Source organism: Glycine max, chromosome 4, assembly GCF_000004515.6.
Source record: "Glycine max cultivar Williams 82 chromosome 4, Glycine_max_v4.0, whole genome shotgun sequence".
NCBI classification, from domain to species: domain Eukaryota; kingdom Viridiplantae; phylum Streptophyta; class Magnoliopsida; order Fabales; family Fabaceae; genus Glycine; species Glycine max.
In genome coordinates, this window is record NC_016091.4 from 1,957,852 (window position 1) to 1,975,595 (window position 17,744).

The following is a 17,744-nucleotide window of genomic DNA, read 5'->3' on the forward strand; positions in this document are numbered from 1 at the left end:
GAGGTCATTTCTGCATAAAAAAATACATTCAATTTTAACAAACTAGTTCGATCAATGATTATGCCGGAAAACAGAACAATTTATCCCTTCAATTTTATATAGATATTTAATAAAGAAATTAAAATATGAACAAAATCAAATGTTGGTAAATACTAAATAGATCTTATTATCAAGTATTGACATAAATAATAATATTATTTTTACATTATTATTATTATAAATAAAATTTTAGGATTTATATAGATTATCATATTATTAGGGTGAAATATTATTTGTTGATGATTAATTTTTATCAAAAAATTTGTTAGGCTATGGTTAGTGGGAAATTCTCTCAATCATGTTTTTATCATCTATAAGATTAAAATGTGATATTTTATTTAAGAGATTCAAATCGGATCCATTTAAATCAATGATCTATTGATAATTTTTAAAATTTTAAATCAAATTATCTTAACAAAATTCTTTTAAAGGTAGATTAAATATTTAACATAAATTTAAGGAAAATAAAAACTTTTTTTTTTGAAGAAATTGAATTATAAATTAGAAGTAATGGATGAAAAAGAAACAATAAAAGGCTCGAGAATAAAATAATATTTATGAATCATATTTATTGAAAATGTCATAAATATGTTTGATGTGTTTAAAATATTTTTGAAATTAAAGACATAATAAATTGTATATTTATATTATAAAAACACTCTTCATCCCTTCATGAAAATCATAAACTTTGTAATGTTGTCATATTTTGACAAAATATAAAATATGTTATTTTGAAAATATTTTGACTAAGTACTTGAAAATGGTACCTTTAGGTCTTATTTATAAGATTAAATTATTTAATTTATTATGATTAAAAAATATTTAATTTAGTTTAAAATAGTAAATATGACTCAAATTTATAATTTTTTTAAAAAAATTCTCATTATCATTAATATTTCTATTTCGCTTTCTTTTAGTTGTTTGTTATTACTATCTCTCATTTAATTAGGAATATTTTAGTCTAAAAATAATTAATACAATAGGCATTATGGTTGAGCCTTATAAAAAAGACCAAACATCACACATAAACTATAAAAAGGTTGAAACAATTATTTGAATTTCAATGTGCGAATTAAAAAAAACTTCTAACCTCTAAAAATAACTAAAATATATTTATAAAAAAAAATAAACATTATTTTTTACTTAATGGTTTAATTTTTTTATACTCTCTCCAAACTCAAATATAATTAAAAAGACTATTTTCTATTAATTAAGAAAGTTAGTTAGCCCAAATTTAATTTAATAACCTCGTTTTAAAAAATAATATTTTATTAAAATATCCTAATTAAAATTTGATATTAAGACTGAAATGAGTCGTTAAAATTAAAATATAAATTGAATAAATAATGTTATAAAAATTATATCATTAAATAAGATGAAATTAATTAAAATTTATTTATATTTTCATCAATTAAACATTATTTTTTCTCTTATTTAAGTCCTAAAAAAATATATCCTTTCTTTTTTTAAAAAAAAGAATTTCGTATATAAAAAACTCAGAATCATGTTTTCTTTAAAAAATTATTGTAAGTTGGGGTTTATTTTAATTTTAAAGAAAATCATTATTGAACGCCTATGGTTGACCCTAGTCCACAGGCACAGGGTATGTGGACTCACGTTTAAGGGTGGGCTGGTGAGGGGCCTTGGCCTTCACTAATATTTTCTAAATTTTAAATTCAATGTTCACCGTTATTTTTTTATATAAATTTTACTTTTCGTCATTTATACTTTTTATACTTTTTGCCACCTTCTAAGTTATCAGCCTTATTAATGACACTCTTGGTAAATAAGCCCACGATTAGAACTCTACCAGATCCATCTAAAACACAATTAACTATGGCAGTTGCTATTTTCACTCCTCTCATTTGTTTATACACTTTCCTTTTCATATCCTCTTTCAAAAAAATACACTCCTCTATTAACAGTTTTGATAAAAGCCTGAAAAAGCTGGTGCAAATCTATGAATGGAAGATGTTAATATTATTCTCGATTATTATAACACATTAAATCAGAAAATTGAATACTCCAAGCAATCTAAATCTGGCTTAACAAAAGGGATATCCTATTGATTTAAGGAATATTATATTTTATCAAAATTTAGTTATTATACAATCAAGTTGTTATTGCTAGACTTTTTAAAACTATAGAACCAATAGTAATTTTATCTTTTTTTTTTTAAGAAATCTAATTTGAAGATTATATTATTTTAATTTTATCTATTATACAATCGTTTGTTATCTCTTGATTTTTTATTCTCTTTAAACTATAAAATCAATCACAATTTTATCTTTTTTAAGGAAATTTGATTTAAGTATTATATTTTATCAAATTTAAGTTATTATATAATTAATTCTTATCTCCTAAATTTTAAAATTAATAGCAATTTGATAAATTTAATAGGAATATTATCTAAATGTTATAGTTTATTAATTTTAGTTACTATAAAATAATTTTCCATTTTAGTATCCCATAAAAGAAAGGTATTTCTAATTTTCCATTTTTCATATTTGACATTTAGTATTTTACATTTATATGTTATAAATATATTTCACTAATTATAAATATAAAATTTGCTAATATATACATGTTTATTTTTTAATATGAATGCATTACCAAACTATATCTTAATATTGTCTTCAATGGTGTATCTTACTAATACAATCATATTAAAAATCAAGTATGTATATGTTAGAAAATCCTTGTGAGATTTGTTAATATATACACAATTGTTTTTAGTATGTCTGTGTTAACAAACTATAGCTAAAAATTCTATTAAAATAAATCAATGGTGTAACTTAATATCACACTTATACTAAAAATCAAGTGTTTGTATGTTAGCTATATATATAAACGCACACTATGTAAAATACAAATGTTTATACATTGATGGTTTTGTTTTAGGATAAATTATGTTTTGGGTTCTTGAATTTTTTTACTTTTGTTATTATGGTCTTTTAATTTTTTGGAGACCAGTCTTCCAAATTTTTATTTCATCCAGTATTTTGGTCATTTTTTATTCGAATGCAGTCAATCGCCTGTGGTACTATTTATATTAATATTTAAGAGGATTGGATTGTAAATATCCACCATAGGTTTTAATCGATGTTTTGGTGTAGTTTCTTGACTTGTTTGGTTTGATATATTTTTTTTTCTTTATCAGAATTTGTTATTTCTTAATTATTATTTTTCATCATTTTATCGCCTCTTATTGATCATTCTCTCAACTGCAAAATTCATTTTCTTTCGTGGGTTCTCAAGCAAAAATGCAGAATTTGATAGTTTAGAATTGCAAGTCTGGTTAACAAATTATCATTTCTCAAGAAATGATAAATAGACAAAATGAACAGAACTTTTAAAGAGAAGAGAAGCCCAAAAAGGAGGGCAGAGAGAAAGTGAGGCCCAAAAGGAGGGAAAGGAGAAGAAAAGGGCGGGGTGGCGTGTGCATTCGAACTGAACTGACCGCTTTTTTTGCGCTGGTGTTGGCGGCCACACCACATCACTTTTCATTTTCTATTGCTATTGCTATATAACAGTGTTACTGTTACCATTATTACCCTTCTCGAGTATCAGTGTGTTCATGTCCACTACGGCCCAAGATCAATCCCATCCCCATTCAAATTCCAGCTATTGCTTTCTCCTTCCCTCACAGTGACTTCTCTTCTCTCTTTTCTGCTTTTCTTCTTATTTCAATGACATACATTATCGGATCATTTCCCCCCATTCCAATTATCAAATCTCATCATATCATTGCTTGATTTATTCTTCACAATCTTAACCACATCTGCTAGTTGCTTTTATCTTCTCTGCTCTAATTATCAATTCTACAAAAAATTATTTTAATTACACGCGCCGAGTTGGATTTGTAGAGTTTTGTTAGGGCACTAGCATTCCAAGGTCAAATATTTGAAAATATAGTTTGTCAGCAAATCTTGGCTCTTGTAAATAAGGCACTTCCCTTATGCTTTAAATGTTTGTATTCAACTATCTGTGCAGATGGGTCAAAGATATGAAAACAATGTTTTCAAGTCTCACATAAGTAATATTGAAGCTGCTCCCGGTATGACCCAAACAGTTCATCTTCCTCCCCCACTTCAAACCGACCCTACCATAAGAGGAAAGCAAAATGGTAAACCAAAAGGTTCAAGAAATGCAAAATCTGCGGCTCACAGACCTTATGCCGGTATCAGTCTTTTAGACTATGATTCTGTGAAACTCTTCGTTCATTTATTTCTTTTTGCTTGAATTTATGCTGGGTGGATTTTCCCTATCAGATTCCACTAATTCGACTGCGGTTAACAACTGTCGTTATGACAGTTCCTTAGGTATGTGTATGACCACACTCGAGTATTCCTCCGTGATGCCTTTTTAAGCAAGTTTCTGAGTTAGTGTGACTCTCTTTATCACGTACTTGGGCAGGACTGTTAACCAAGAAATTTGTGAGCTTAATCCAGGATGCTAAGGATGGAACCCTGGATCTAAATAGAACCGCTGAAATCTTGGAGGTAAATAATATGTCTTTCATGGTTTTCTTGACTGATGGCTCCTTTTGAGCTTTTCTTACACGTGCTATTAGTATAGTGTACTTCTGCTTCCTGCTTTTTTGACCTTCGGTTTTATAATATGTCTAAAATTAATTTTGGCAGGTTCAGAAAAGGAGAATTTATGACATTACAAATGTTCTTGAAGGGGTAGGACTGATAGAGAAAACATCAAAGAATCATATAAAGTGGAAGTAAATATCTATTCTTTTGTTTGTTACTTTGTGGCTTTTCATCATCATATATATGATATGATGATAAACGCTGTGCCTTACGAGCAGGGGATGTGATGGGCTTGGACCTCGAGAACTGGAAGACCAAGTTAATAGTTTAAAGGTTTTGATCTTTTTTACTTGTTAGTTAGTGCAGATGTATTCCATAATTCCTGGTTTTAGACTGCTTACATGGTTGCTTTTAATTGTAAGCATCACTTAGTTTTTTACATATGAACATATATGTGAAAAATGAAAACATACCTTGCTTCTTTTCAAACCATGGGTTATACTTATAGGAATCTTGGATTTCTTCTTGGGATCACATTACTCCAAGGAATCTTTGGTTTCAATATTTATATATGGTCATACCCCTGTCCAAAATAGTTGTAGGTAATTGTACAGTTAAGGCTGCTTAGGATGAAGAAATTGATCAAAATAAAATTAAAGTTGCTGGCAATAAAGTGAAACTTGAACTACTCAAGGCACTGTTCTAGAAGACAAAAGAAAAATTCTGGGCACATAGGCATCTAAAAGGATCACTTGTTTGCGTGGATATCTGTTTTCTGTAGAAACTTAAGCTTGACATGTTTTCAAATAGCTCAAGTTTATCTTACAGAATAATATACGATATGACGCCTTTTAATTTAGGCTATTGGACTAGGCAAAATCTAAATGTGATATGATACCATGACTTATGGTACTATTTAAATATAGACCAGGTATAAATTGCATATTATGGAAGGAATATAGGTCTCGCCACTTCTGCCTTGTATTTTATATACCTACGCAGATATCATAGCAAGCTTCTTCCTGAGCTTTGGACTGATGTAACTGATTATAATTTTTAGTTTAAAATGCATGTTGGTTGTAGGATTTTAGCTCCATCTTTGAATGCTGCTGTATGCTAGTGATTTGGTCCAACTCTGACAGCTTGGTTCTATACAGGCTGAAGTTGATAGTCTATATGCCGAGGAATGCAAACTTGATGATTGTATAAGGTTAGCTACTAATATTGTGTGTGAAAAGTTTCATGATGGTTGACCTATCAGTTTTTTTTTTAAACAATTATCATTTTAATTTCTCAGGAAAAAGCAGGAGCTTCTAAGAAACCTGGAGGAAAGTGAAAGCTCTCAAAAGTATGAACTTCTGACAACTTGTCTTATAAGTTACAATTTCTTGGTTTCTTTTCCTGATAGTAAGCTTGGTTGATGATTAGGTACCTCTTTATAACCAAGGAAGATATTCTTGGCCTTCCATGCTTCCAGGTGATTTTTTGTCTAAATATTTAAAATTTTATAAAGCTATGATCTGTTTATCCATTATGACCTTTATCTACTATTTTCACAGAATCAAGAAATTATTGCAATCAAGGCTCCAAAAGCTAGTTCCATCGAGGTTCCTGATCCTGATGAGGTGGGATCTACCTTCTGCTAATATGGGTGTTGCAACTTGTTTGGTATAACAAGCTTTTAATTGACTTCTCACTCAAATAAGCAGGAATTAGGTTTTCGGCAAAGGCAGTACAAAATGATTGTTCGAAGTGCCATTGGACCAATATATTTGTACCTCTTGAGGTACTTCTCTGCTGTAACATTGCAACCAAAAGTTTGGTATTTCTATGTTCTCTGACATTTGCTTTTGTTAAAATCTTTGCTCTTAGTTGGCTTAAGGTCATTTTTTACTTCTTTCTCTTGAGTCTTTAATAACTGATATTTTTTTTATCTTTGAAGCAAGGACGACCACAAGTTTGAGGATGATAGTGCCAAACCGATGAAATTAACAAATCCATCATGGAATAGTGATCTCTACAGAAAGAGGGGTGTGGGATTATTAGAAAGCCAAAATGATGAAAATAATCCTTCTGAGCGTTTCAGTTTGCAGGGTTCACAAGCATTTGGAATTCAAGAAATTACTCCCACTGATTTTGAAGTATGTAAAACTTGAAGCTCTAAATGATAAAACCAAAAACTAGAAAGACAATGTTAAGTCATTGTGTTTATTTGCAGATGGAAGATGACTATTGGTTTCAATCAGATCCTGGAGTGAGCCAAACAGAATTGTGGGGTAGCAATATCTTCTAAACAATCCTTATTATATGAATTTGATTCTCTGATTTTAGCACTGCACGAGGAAGCAAGGTGACCAGTTTAAAGTTCATACTAATGAATGCTCTTTTTTCCCCCTTTCTTTCTTTTCTGTTCAGGGAAGGAGTAGTTGGTTCTGATAGACGTGCTTCAGACGATTAATCCAATAAGAGGTGCGGGATTTGCTTGAACACAAGCTTCACTAACAGATACGATTAATAAGAGATAGACTGTTAATTGTTCCAGATGACACAAAGGATACATTTCAAACTGTAAATTTTGGCTCCTTTTTTTGGCTTTTTTTTCTATCAGCAGTTGCCTTAACTAGGATAATTGTGTCCTAGTTCAACAATGTAACTTACGAATAAGATTGAGATATAACTTTTAAATAGAAGTGTCTCAAATCTATTATAGCTTTACATAGATAAAGATATAACCAAGGGTCTAAGTTAGTTGTTTCAACATAGTGCATAAGTTATTATAACTTTTGTATCTGTCTTTGATTGATTTGATAAAAAAAAAAGACATAAATCCTCTCTCAATAAAGTTTCAAATTAAGTAGTGCAATTTTTATGAGAACACAATTTCAAAAAAAAAATCCCCACAGCACTTATAATTTTTTCTCCTTTATTTTCATATTACAAAAATTTTCATTACAAGTATTTATATCTCACAGAAAGAAATTATTTGACCGACAATTACTGTTGCTCTTTATTATGACCTAATTTCTTGTTGAACACAATTTTCTTGTATCATTATACATATTCATTAATTTCTAGATTCAAATATAATCCTATAATAAAATAGAGTAAAAGATCAATTTATTTCTTGAAATTGACACCAATTAATTTGGATCCCTAAATACTAGAAATGCAAATTTAATCACTAACTTAAAATTATCAATCAATTTAATTTACTACAATTTATATCATTGGTCAATTTAGCCCCTAACATTATAATTAACTTGAAGTTGGTATAAAAATAAGCAAAGTTGCTTGGCGGAACTCGTGGCTTTGCCCAAATTAGGTCAAAACGTTTTAAAAATCTAACCTAGTTAAAAAGTTCAAATTTTAGGTCATACAAAAAATAAAAGACTTAACAGATTGATTTATTTAAATAAATAATAATAATGACCTATAATATTTATTGTATTAAATTATTACTTTAATATTATAACGTTATATACTTGTTTATCTATTTAAAGGCTTAACATCACTGATACACATACAAGTTTAAACTTATTTGCTTATTTAGAGGTAGTTCTTTTACCCATCTAAAAGGCCTTTTTTTATTTTTTTACAAGAATAAGGGTCTTATGACAAACAAGACAAAGTTAAAGCTTTAGATAAAAAAAATTAATTGATTTTTATAAAATAAAAAAGATCTCATATATTGACAAAAAATATCATATATATTAACAAAAATGACTAACATATAACTATCTTATTTTAAAGCAAAAAAATTCTTTAAAAATTACTTTTGGCTTTATTTGTCATTTGATCTGCTCTGATGATAAAGTTGGCTTTTAAATACACTTTCAAGTCAAATAATTTTTGTTCAAATACTAAGTTAGGCCTTTAAAAGGATTTATATATTAAGTAAATACTCGAGGTGTAAGTCTTAAATTTGAGAAATAGGTGAAGTTTGAGTCTTATACAACCTTGCTTCAGTCTAATTTCACTTCCACTTTGGTTTATGAAACAAATAAGAAAAAAAAGAGAAAAAGTATTTGAATAGAAATAAATTATAAGAAAATGATGATAAAATAAATATAGTTTTAGGTCATTTGAAATAATAGAAATATGAAAAAAAAAAGAGAAGAGGAAGAAAAAGAATTAAATTATTATTTTGGAAAAGTTATAATCGAAAACCATTCTATGTCTTGTGCACTATACAAAGCCATTCTGTGTTTCTCCACAGCACCACTAGGACATCTATTTTATGAATTGCATACTAATTTGCACCTACAAATTAAACACCAATTGATTTAAGCGCGTATCAATAAAAGTAACAAAAAATATAATAGTAATAGGGCTTGGGTTGTACAACTTAAATTAAAGCTCTTTCATAAAATATAGTGGAGTACTATTAGACAATTCTAACAAGAGTTAAAATGAATATAATGCATGTGCTTTTTCTAGTTGCATAAACTGTAAAATATTTCTGTTAAAAAAAACAGTAAATGTGTGAGAATTGTACAAAATAGTGGATGATAAGAACTAGTTCCTCAAGTCCTTCAATCCTTTTCCATCTGGTGGTATGCTATTTGATACACAAAATAACTTTTTTTTAATTAGAGTTTGATTTTGACATATTATTAGGTAAAATATTTAAACAATCAATTAATTAATCATGAACATGATTTTTTTAAAAGTAATCATTATAAAAAATTAATAATTTTTAATTACATGATAATTTATGATTGAATTTAAGTAAAACATCCTTACATTATTAACATATTTTATTTGTAAATTAACTCCAATAAATTAAAACATAATAGGAATACCAATATTAGTAGACAAGACTAATAGCAAGATTTCAGAACCAATATATTAAACCAAATTACTCTCATAAAACATGTCAAACTAGAATAGATAAAGACTAATAATTACTCCATTTTCTAGTCATTACTAGAAAAAGAATTCCATATTTGTAGCAGTAACAATAGCCTGCATGATTAACTTAAACACAATTATTAAACAGAGATAACTAAACTTACCTAGAAGCCCTATAACTTCACTTTAACCAACTATTATGAAACTTTACATATATAGAGAGGACATATGATATGAACGTAGTTCTCTTAGATAAGGATGAGAATGATTATTCTCATTGATTAAATTAAAATAAAGAATAAATATTAAAATATTTTAAATTCAAATTAAAGTTTTATTTAATCATAAAGTTTATGTAAGATTTACCAAACAGAAAATTAAATATTTTAAATATTTAATTTAAGTTGAGATGGTTATCATAACCACTATTATCGCTGTAACCACCACCACCATAATTGTCTCCATAACCATTATTATCGCCACCAACATGAATATCATTGTCGCCACCGCTTGTGACCCTGACGATAGTGACAGTCATGTTGATGGCGACGATAGTGGTCATGACAACGATCATGATGATGATGATAGTGGCAATAGGAACGAGCGATCATAATGGTGATAGTTGTGATAACGATCTTGATGTAAATTAATCTTTAAAATATTTGATTTTCTGTTTGATAAATCTTATAGAAATTTTATAGTTAAACATGACTTTAATTATATTATATTATATATATATATATATATATATATATATATATATATGACATGGTCAGTTTATATCACATATAAGTCTTTAGATTTACATCAAATCTCATTCATTTGTTTAGCCAAATCTAATGGTCAATTTTAGGTATATGTCTTTTGATATGTGAATATGGGTTTTGGTATTCCTTGTACCTTTTTATTAATATACAAGTTTTTTGCTAATAAAAAAAATCCATCTCCTTTATTTCAATTGGTTTTAAAATTTGGTGGTGACAATGCTTGAATAAAATCATCGGCTATGAAAATTTCAAATCTTGGATGAAAATAGAAAAAACATTGACAAGTGAGAGGAGATAAGGATTTTGAAATCTAAAATGAAACATAATGTCTCGCGTGATTGTCTTGTTTTTATTTTTTTAATTTTTTAATTAGAATAATTTTAGCCATACGGTTTAATGATATTAACATATGAGATTTAGTGTTAGTGAAAATAGATCTTATGAGGTATTAAACGTCCTTACTAGAACATTCCTCATTCGAAAGAGCCACTCTAGGCACTTTTTGGGGCACGCAAAAAAAAAAAATTGACGTTTCTTTTGTTTTTTGTTGCATAGAAATTACTCACAACACTTTGGTGCAATATGGATGGATCACTTTCAACCTAGTCAATGTATCCCACCCGTCTCTTTCAATATACACATATGTCTATTTTGTGCATATAGTCAGTTTCTTTTGATAAATTTTATTACGCTTCTCAATGGTTACAACTTGTTCAGTTATTACTATTTGACACTTATATACATCATGCAATTTATCAAAACAATATTTCCGCTTGACATTTTCTTCTCTTAAGCCTCTACTAAGTCAATCATAGGCTCCTTTCGCCTTGTTTGCGGGAAACCAAATGTCCTAGTAAAGTGGCATGATTGTTCATAATTGGGGAACAACGAATTGAAATTAAGGGGAGTGAAAGTTTTCATTCACCCAAGTCACTAATATGTTTTCAAATGAGTTAATTAAGTCAAGGTTATCCTTCTCCTATCTTGGAGTCTTTACTTTGCAATTACAACTAGTTTTCCTATGACTCAATCAATACCAAAATGCTCCGTCAATGCATGTCAAGTTAGCAACATGAGATTTATCTTATTATCAATCACATCATGAGTTCATAAGATGCACTTTATAATAAAAAACATATTGAACACAAATTTTATGACAAATAAGTTGTAACTCACCCTTATAAAATCTTATCATACTTCATCCTCGATCTCAAACCTTATTACTCATAGGAGTGATAATAAAACATCCAAATAAAACATAAATTTATCTTTAAATAAATTTATATGCTTAATTCTTTATATAGCTTAACATGCTTAATATTTAAAAAGATAAGTATATAATTTTAATACATCATAAAAAAATAATATAATAATATTTTTCTTTTGTTTTTTTTAATATTTTATAAATAGAATATTAAAATATAAATAAATATATTTAATATTTTAGAAACATAAAATAAGCATTTCATGCATTTTTCATTTAATAAGGGGATTGATAAGGTGTTGTAAAAAAAAATTATTCATAAGAAAAAAAAGCAATAAATGGAATGAAACTGAGGCAAAAATATACACACAACTTTACTATTCCACACCCACTATTATCCATCTACCCATGTTTTCCAGGCTAAAACTTGAAAACAATGATATCTAACGGATTCGAGCTGATCGATTTTTTCTTAGTCTACCACGCGTTACCCTAATGCTTTCTTCCATTATTGTATCTTCCAAGGGAGGGTTCTCATTTTCATTTGCAGAAGAGGATGAAGGTGCTGCTGCTTCAATCTGCATTGGCTCATCCTCTTCAGGTACCGATTGATTGGCCGTTTCAGGTATAGGATTAGACTTCTGGCTACTTAAACCTGCTACAGTATAAGGTGCTTTAGGCACTTGTGAAGAACCCAACTCCTCCTCTGCTACTTCCTTCTGTTGCTGACTGGATGAACTAGAAGTAGGAGAAGATGGATTCTCAGCTTGTGGTTCTGTCGCAGATGCTGGTTGGCTATTACTAGTTGCGGCTTGACGCACCCTCATAGCTGGTTGTTGCTGTGAATTAAAGAAAATGTTTTTTTACGTGAGTCAGTCAGCAAGGAAATGGGATAAAGACAAAGAAAATGACATTTGATGCAGCAAAGATTCACGAAACAACTTATTTTGGAAAAATAAGAATAAACCATCAATTTAATCTGTGAAGTATTACCATCTCTCATATGTAGTCCCTAAAGTAATAAAATTATATAAATAATCTCTAAAGTATTGAATATCTATCAGTTTAGACCTTAAATTGATTTATTTTACTAGTGTTCGGGGATCAATTAGATGGTTTTTTCAATACTTGAAGGACTATTTATTATGATTTCTAATACTTGAGAGATTACTTAGATAATTTTCTTACTTTAGTGACCATTTAAGAGAGAGAATAATACTTTGAGGATGAAATTGAGAACTTATTTGAAAAATAATCCCCTACAACATAGAATGCAGTAGCAGCAACACCTTTGGAAATAAATATTTGATATCTAGATTTTTCCCCCTCTTTAAAAAAAAGTCATTCCAGGCACAAGTTTCTTTTACACGTGCAAAATAAATCTCCTTCCCAGATTAACAGATGTTGAATATGTATATATAAACAAAAGAACAGCACAAACCAAGCACGTGATTTGAAAAGCTTATTTCTGTTTTTTTTCAGAAATTCTCTTAAGTTGACAAAAATACAAAACAATTGTTTCTCCGTGCTAAATCTCGAACACACCAAGTTTGATGAACAAAGGAAAGCTGAAAGTTTTTCTGCATACAAATTCCAGTATAGTTAAGCCACACCTAAAATATAATAATAGAGAAACCAAGACAAGCTCAATGAATACCTGAGCAGGGCGTGGCGAAGGTGTTGACTGTGCAGCAACATACTGCAAAATTTCAAATATTCTAGTCTGGCCATAACTAGCAGCTTTTTGCCAATACAAAACTGCAGTATCTCCTGCCCTTGTCCTTAGTTCCAACAAGTTGCGGTCAATTTCTGTCTCATGTTTCGCAACATATGGTCTAAAGAAGGAATCATACACATATGTTGTTCCCTAACACAGGTAAATGATATTAAATTCAACCATCAAGCTGAAGAGAAGCAAATAACAGAGCAATACCAGATATTCAGATGCTACCACAGTAATGAATTTTATACCTTTGTTTTCGGGTACCACAAGTATATGACAAATGCCAACTTAGCTTCACTATACATTGGGACCCTTCAAGAAGAACAAGTTGATTATTTTAATATGAAAGCACAATAAACTTTTTCTGTTCAATACAGAAAATCCACTCAAAGATACTAGTATCCATTACCATGATATAAAAGCATCAGCAATCCGCTCACATACTGACAAAACAGCTACCAAAATCCTGCAACACAAATGGGTACGAAAAGAAGTCTTTACCAACAGTTATGCATAAGTTTAAGTTTTATGCAGATGAATGGATGTGCAATCTACCAGTACTGGCACCAAAAACGAAGTTGTTCAATTTCTGGCCTATTCTTTTCAACTGCTTTATAGCATTCATAGGCAGGGAAGGCATAGCCAAAAACCATCCTGCCATGCCAACAAAATAGATGAAAATATAAATAAATTCAGTGAATCTTGAAAACTACGGCAAAACCCCATTATACAAAAATGATCAGAGATTTAGTATAATAGCTTAAACATACACAAGTGCCCTTGTAATAAAAGATCCTATCATTGTGTATCCCTGCCATGAAAAAAAAGAGAAGATAATCAGTGAAGCCAAACAAGATAGCTTTCAACTTCCAAGAAACTGAAACTAAAGAAGTGCCATGGGTCTCAAAATACACTAATCTTAAATTAAGCATGCTTTAATATGAGAGACCACGCTATTATGCAGAAAATTAGGGTCAACACAAATTAAAGACATATTCATATAACGTTATGCTACTTACGAGGAAACGTCAACTTGTGCGACGCAAATTGAAACCAAAACCAAACGAAGAATGAGGTACACTGCAATAGGTTGTGCAGTGATTTAAATTTAAATAGCAAAGACGTTGAAGTTGAGAGAAAGGCGTTTGGTTAGCGGTGTTGTCTCTAAACAGAACACAATTTGGAACCATCAAAGTCAATAACCCAACGCTGAACGAGTCAGTGAAGGTTGTTCAATTTTTAATCGACGCATCGCAAAATGAAAGCGAGAGAAGTGAAAATACCTCTGTGTGTGTGTGCAGTGTAAAAGAAAGAAGGAAGTATAAAAATCCAAAAATGAAATGTGTTCAGAAGTTGGGAATTGGAGCCGTTTAATCTTTTAATTCTATATGTTCGTTGCTGGAAACTCTACACTCTAGGGCTTTCCTATTCTCATCTTTTCTTTTTGCTCTTTTCACCCCACTCTTTGTTTTTACATTCCCAAAATACTCCTTCCTAATGGAAACATATTATTTTACTCTGCAAAAACGTGTTTTTGTTATCTTAATTTTCTGCACAAAATAATTTTAATTAATTTAATTTTTAAATTAATCAACTTAATGGTGATATAAATTATTTTTTGATATTAATTAAATTAATTAAGATAAAATTCATTCTTTTTTAATTATAAATATTATAGTTAATTATGTTATTATTATTTCCTTTTTTTAAAAAATATTATTAAAAACAGATAACGTGTGTAGTCAAAATCATATATATCATAATTATTTGGTTTTAGTCTCCAGATTTCAATTTTGATCAATATCATTCTTTAACTTTACAAAATCAATGATTTTTGTCCCTCATTATAAATATTGTTTTTGAACTTATGAGAGCCAAAATTTCCAGTTTTTCTAAAAAGTATAAATATATATATAACAAAATCTTTCTTGTGCGTTTATTTTTTTTATTCCTAAAAATAAAAATAATATCAAGAATATACAATAACTCACTACTTTGTTCAAAATACTTAGTTGGATTCCCTAGGTATGTATATGAGTTTACACAAATAACATAACAAAAACACGGTTCCTTTGAATCAACGAAAAAAAATCCATAGTTACAAGAAAATAGGAAAGGATAAGAGTGTCTTTTTGTCTCTTTTTTTTTTTTAAAAAAAAAAGTAAGAGATAGGAAAAGTAATCTATTGATTGACTATTGAGAATAGTAGCCCCTAAACTCTAGACTATTGTTTCGTGCATTTCCCAAGTTGCTTTCAACACATCTTTTATGGCTTCTAGAATTACGTTACGAAATACATCTCTTTTTTTGCTTTCAAAATGATCATCAATCCAAAACATAAATAAAACATTTCGGAAATGATGCAGGAAGTAACAGTCTAAACTCTAACCTAACCCAACCCTATCCAACCCTGGATTTGGGTTCAGTGTGGCCTCTTTTACGTCTCTTCCCCTTTTTTTATGGAAGTAAATCATAAAGAATGAATATTTATTTTTTATACTTAAAATTTATAATAAATAAATGTTTTTATATTTATAATGAAAATTTTAAATTATGACATAGACTTATTACTGTAAAAAAAAATATTAAGAAACTGTAAAAAAATATTAAGCATAGAAATTTGAAATTTTAAAAGATTGTAAACAGTTGTTTACCTAATGAAATATTGTTTTAAGGAAAATTTATTGCTCTTTTGTTCTTCAAAATGAAAAAATATCCTCCGTTTAATAGTTGAGAAACTAATTTCTTAGAATATGATCAGAAACTGAAACGATAATTTATGTCCAGACATTCCACAAGAAATTAATGATTTTTCAGTAGGGATGATATTTTGGTTTAAATGTAATTTTACTCTCTATTTTATTTAATATGTAATTTTGATATCTCTATTTTAAAATTAAGATATTTGATTTTCTTATTTTTAAAATCTATAAGTTTGTTCTTTTTATTTTAAAATATAAGTATTTGATCTTTATATTTTAGATAATTTGTAATTTTGATTTCATTATTTTAAAAAATTTATAACTTTTGTTTAATACTTATTTTTTTATATTTTATTTCTTATTTTGTAATTAATTAAAGATGATATTTTAAATGACTATATTAGGTTTAGAGTTCAATTGAAAAAAATATAGATAAAATTAAAAATTTGATTAAAATTATAATTTTTTGAAAATAAGACAACTAGATGTCTCTAATTTAAAATTAAAGAATTAAAATCACAAATTTTTTAAAATAAAAGACTAAATATCTACATTTTAAAATTCAAAAATCAAAATTATAAATTCAACAAAATAAATAATTACATTTAAGCCTAATATTTTCTTTCTGTTAAATAGATGGGGACTGAAGTCAAAATCGCCTATTTGAAGGAATACATAATACAGATTAAGACGCGTTAATAAAAAAAATATAGATTAAAGATTTTTTCAATTCGAGTTCGGATATAACTCTTGTGACGAAACTTAATTAAATTATATTAGTCTTCCTCTATTAACTTTTTTTTATGGAAGATTTCATCTATTAACTAGTTTACGTATTTTCAAAATTCAAAGCTCGAATTAATAATATAGAAATGAATAAAATAAATATTAATTAATACAAATTTAATATTAGTAATTTGTGCATGAGTAAACAGTGCAAAGAAAATTACATCATTATTCAATGATAAATTCTCATATATAATAAGTTTATTATTTTTTAAAATTCATTCTGGTTAATCTAATAAAGTTTTTTAGATTAATAATATATAAAGAAATTAAAGTCTTTATACGTTAAAGTGGAAGGATGCATGACTATTAGTCTGTTACAGTGTGATAATTATAACGGAAGCTTCTGAGTTCTGACTTTTGCGAGAGTTAATTATTGCACTACTCCAATATGGGATTCAAATGTCTTATTATCGATCATATGTCCTTAGTGGACTTAATGGCCATCAACTCACAGTCCGTCTCATTAGGGGTGGAGCGGAGGCCACGGATCTCATGCTTCTTTTTGTCAACGGATCTCATGCATACATGTTTTTTTTAATATATACACTATATATAAAAAATCTAACCTTTTCTTTTTACTGTGAAAGATCAATAAGTATTAACTTAACTAGCAGAAAACAGACACTTCGGAGTGCCTCACTGTCTTTTCATTTTTTTTTTTCAATACAAAAGATAGTGATAGTTTCAAGATTGCAAAGATAGTTATAATTGAGGATAAAATAATAATTTATGAATGTAGTTATGGAAACAAAATGAATATAAAAATATGAAATATGTATATCAAAACATCCCTATTATACATATATATATATATATATATATATATATATATATTTGTAGATTCTCACGGAAAAATAGGTGCCGAAGTGTCTAACTGATATTTGATTTTTTTGATAAAAAAAAAAAGATAATAGAAGATAGCAGGTAGTTTTTAGTTTGTGAGATAATTGTAATTGAGAATAAAATAGTAATTTATGAATATAATTATAGTGATAAAATGGGTATAAAGATATGTATATCAAAACACTCATCTTTTTTTTATATATAGTTATAGATTCACGTTAATGTAAATATTTTTTTCTCATAAATTCTTGATATTAGACATACCAACGAAATATGTACTTGTAG

At 28.3% G+C, this 17,744-nt stretch overlaps 2 protein-coding genes across 7 annotated transcripts; one reads left to right on the plus strand and one right to left on the minus strand.

Annotated features, from left to right (window-relative positions):
* Positions 1-3,160: 3,160 nt before the first annotated feature.
* Positions 3,161-7,265, plus strand: LOC100811650 (transcription factor E2FC). 5 transcript variants are annotated; one of them, XM_014774425.3, is made up of 14 exons: positions 3,161-3,933; positions 4,033-4,219; positions 4,311-4,361; positions 4,456-4,541; positions 4,683-4,771; positions 4,859-4,913; positions 5,738-5,790; positions 5,878-5,928; positions 6,009-6,057; positions 6,140-6,205; positions 6,290-6,402; positions 6,523-6,721; positions 6,799-6,851; positions 6,996-7,265. In XM_014774425.3, the coding sequence occupies exons 2-14, from the start codon at positions 4,033-4,035 to the stop codon at positions 7,036-7,038; spliced, it is 1,095 nt and encodes a 364-aa protein (XP_014629911.1). In that variant the 5' UTR covers positions 3,161-3,933; the 3' UTR covers positions 7,039-7,265. The 5 variants fall into 5 exon arrangements, with proteins under 5 accessions (XP_014629911.1, XP_006577972.1, XP_003523527.1 ...); XM_006577909.4 differs by having other exon boundaries at positions 3,162-3,687; XM_003523479.5 differs by having other exon boundaries at positions 3,165-3,687; positions 6,799-6,856.
* Positions 7,266-11,752: 4,487 nt separating this feature from the next.
* On the minus strand, positions 11,753-14,552 carry LOC100815932 (putative HVA22-like protein g). 2 transcript variants are annotated; one of them, XM_003523487.5, is made up of 7 exons: positions 14,145-14,552; positions 13,896-13,936; positions 13,681-13,779; positions 13,535-13,591; positions 13,374-13,437; positions 13,060-13,269; positions 11,753-12,241 (listed from the first exon to the last, which is right to left on the minus strand). In XM_003523487.5, exons 2-7 carry the CDS (start codon positions 13,925-13,927, stop codon positions 11,846-11,848), a joined length of 858 nt encoding a protein of 285 aa, XP_003523535.1. In that variant the 5' UTR covers positions 13,928-13,936; positions 14,145-14,552; the 3' UTR covers positions 11,753-11,845. The 2 variants fall into 2 exon arrangements, with proteins under 2 accessions (XP_003523535.1, XP_040870694.1); XM_041014760.1 differs by lacking the exon at positions 13,681-13,779 and having other exon boundaries at positions 14,145-14,491.
* Positions 14,553-17,744: the final 3,192 nt, after the last annotated feature.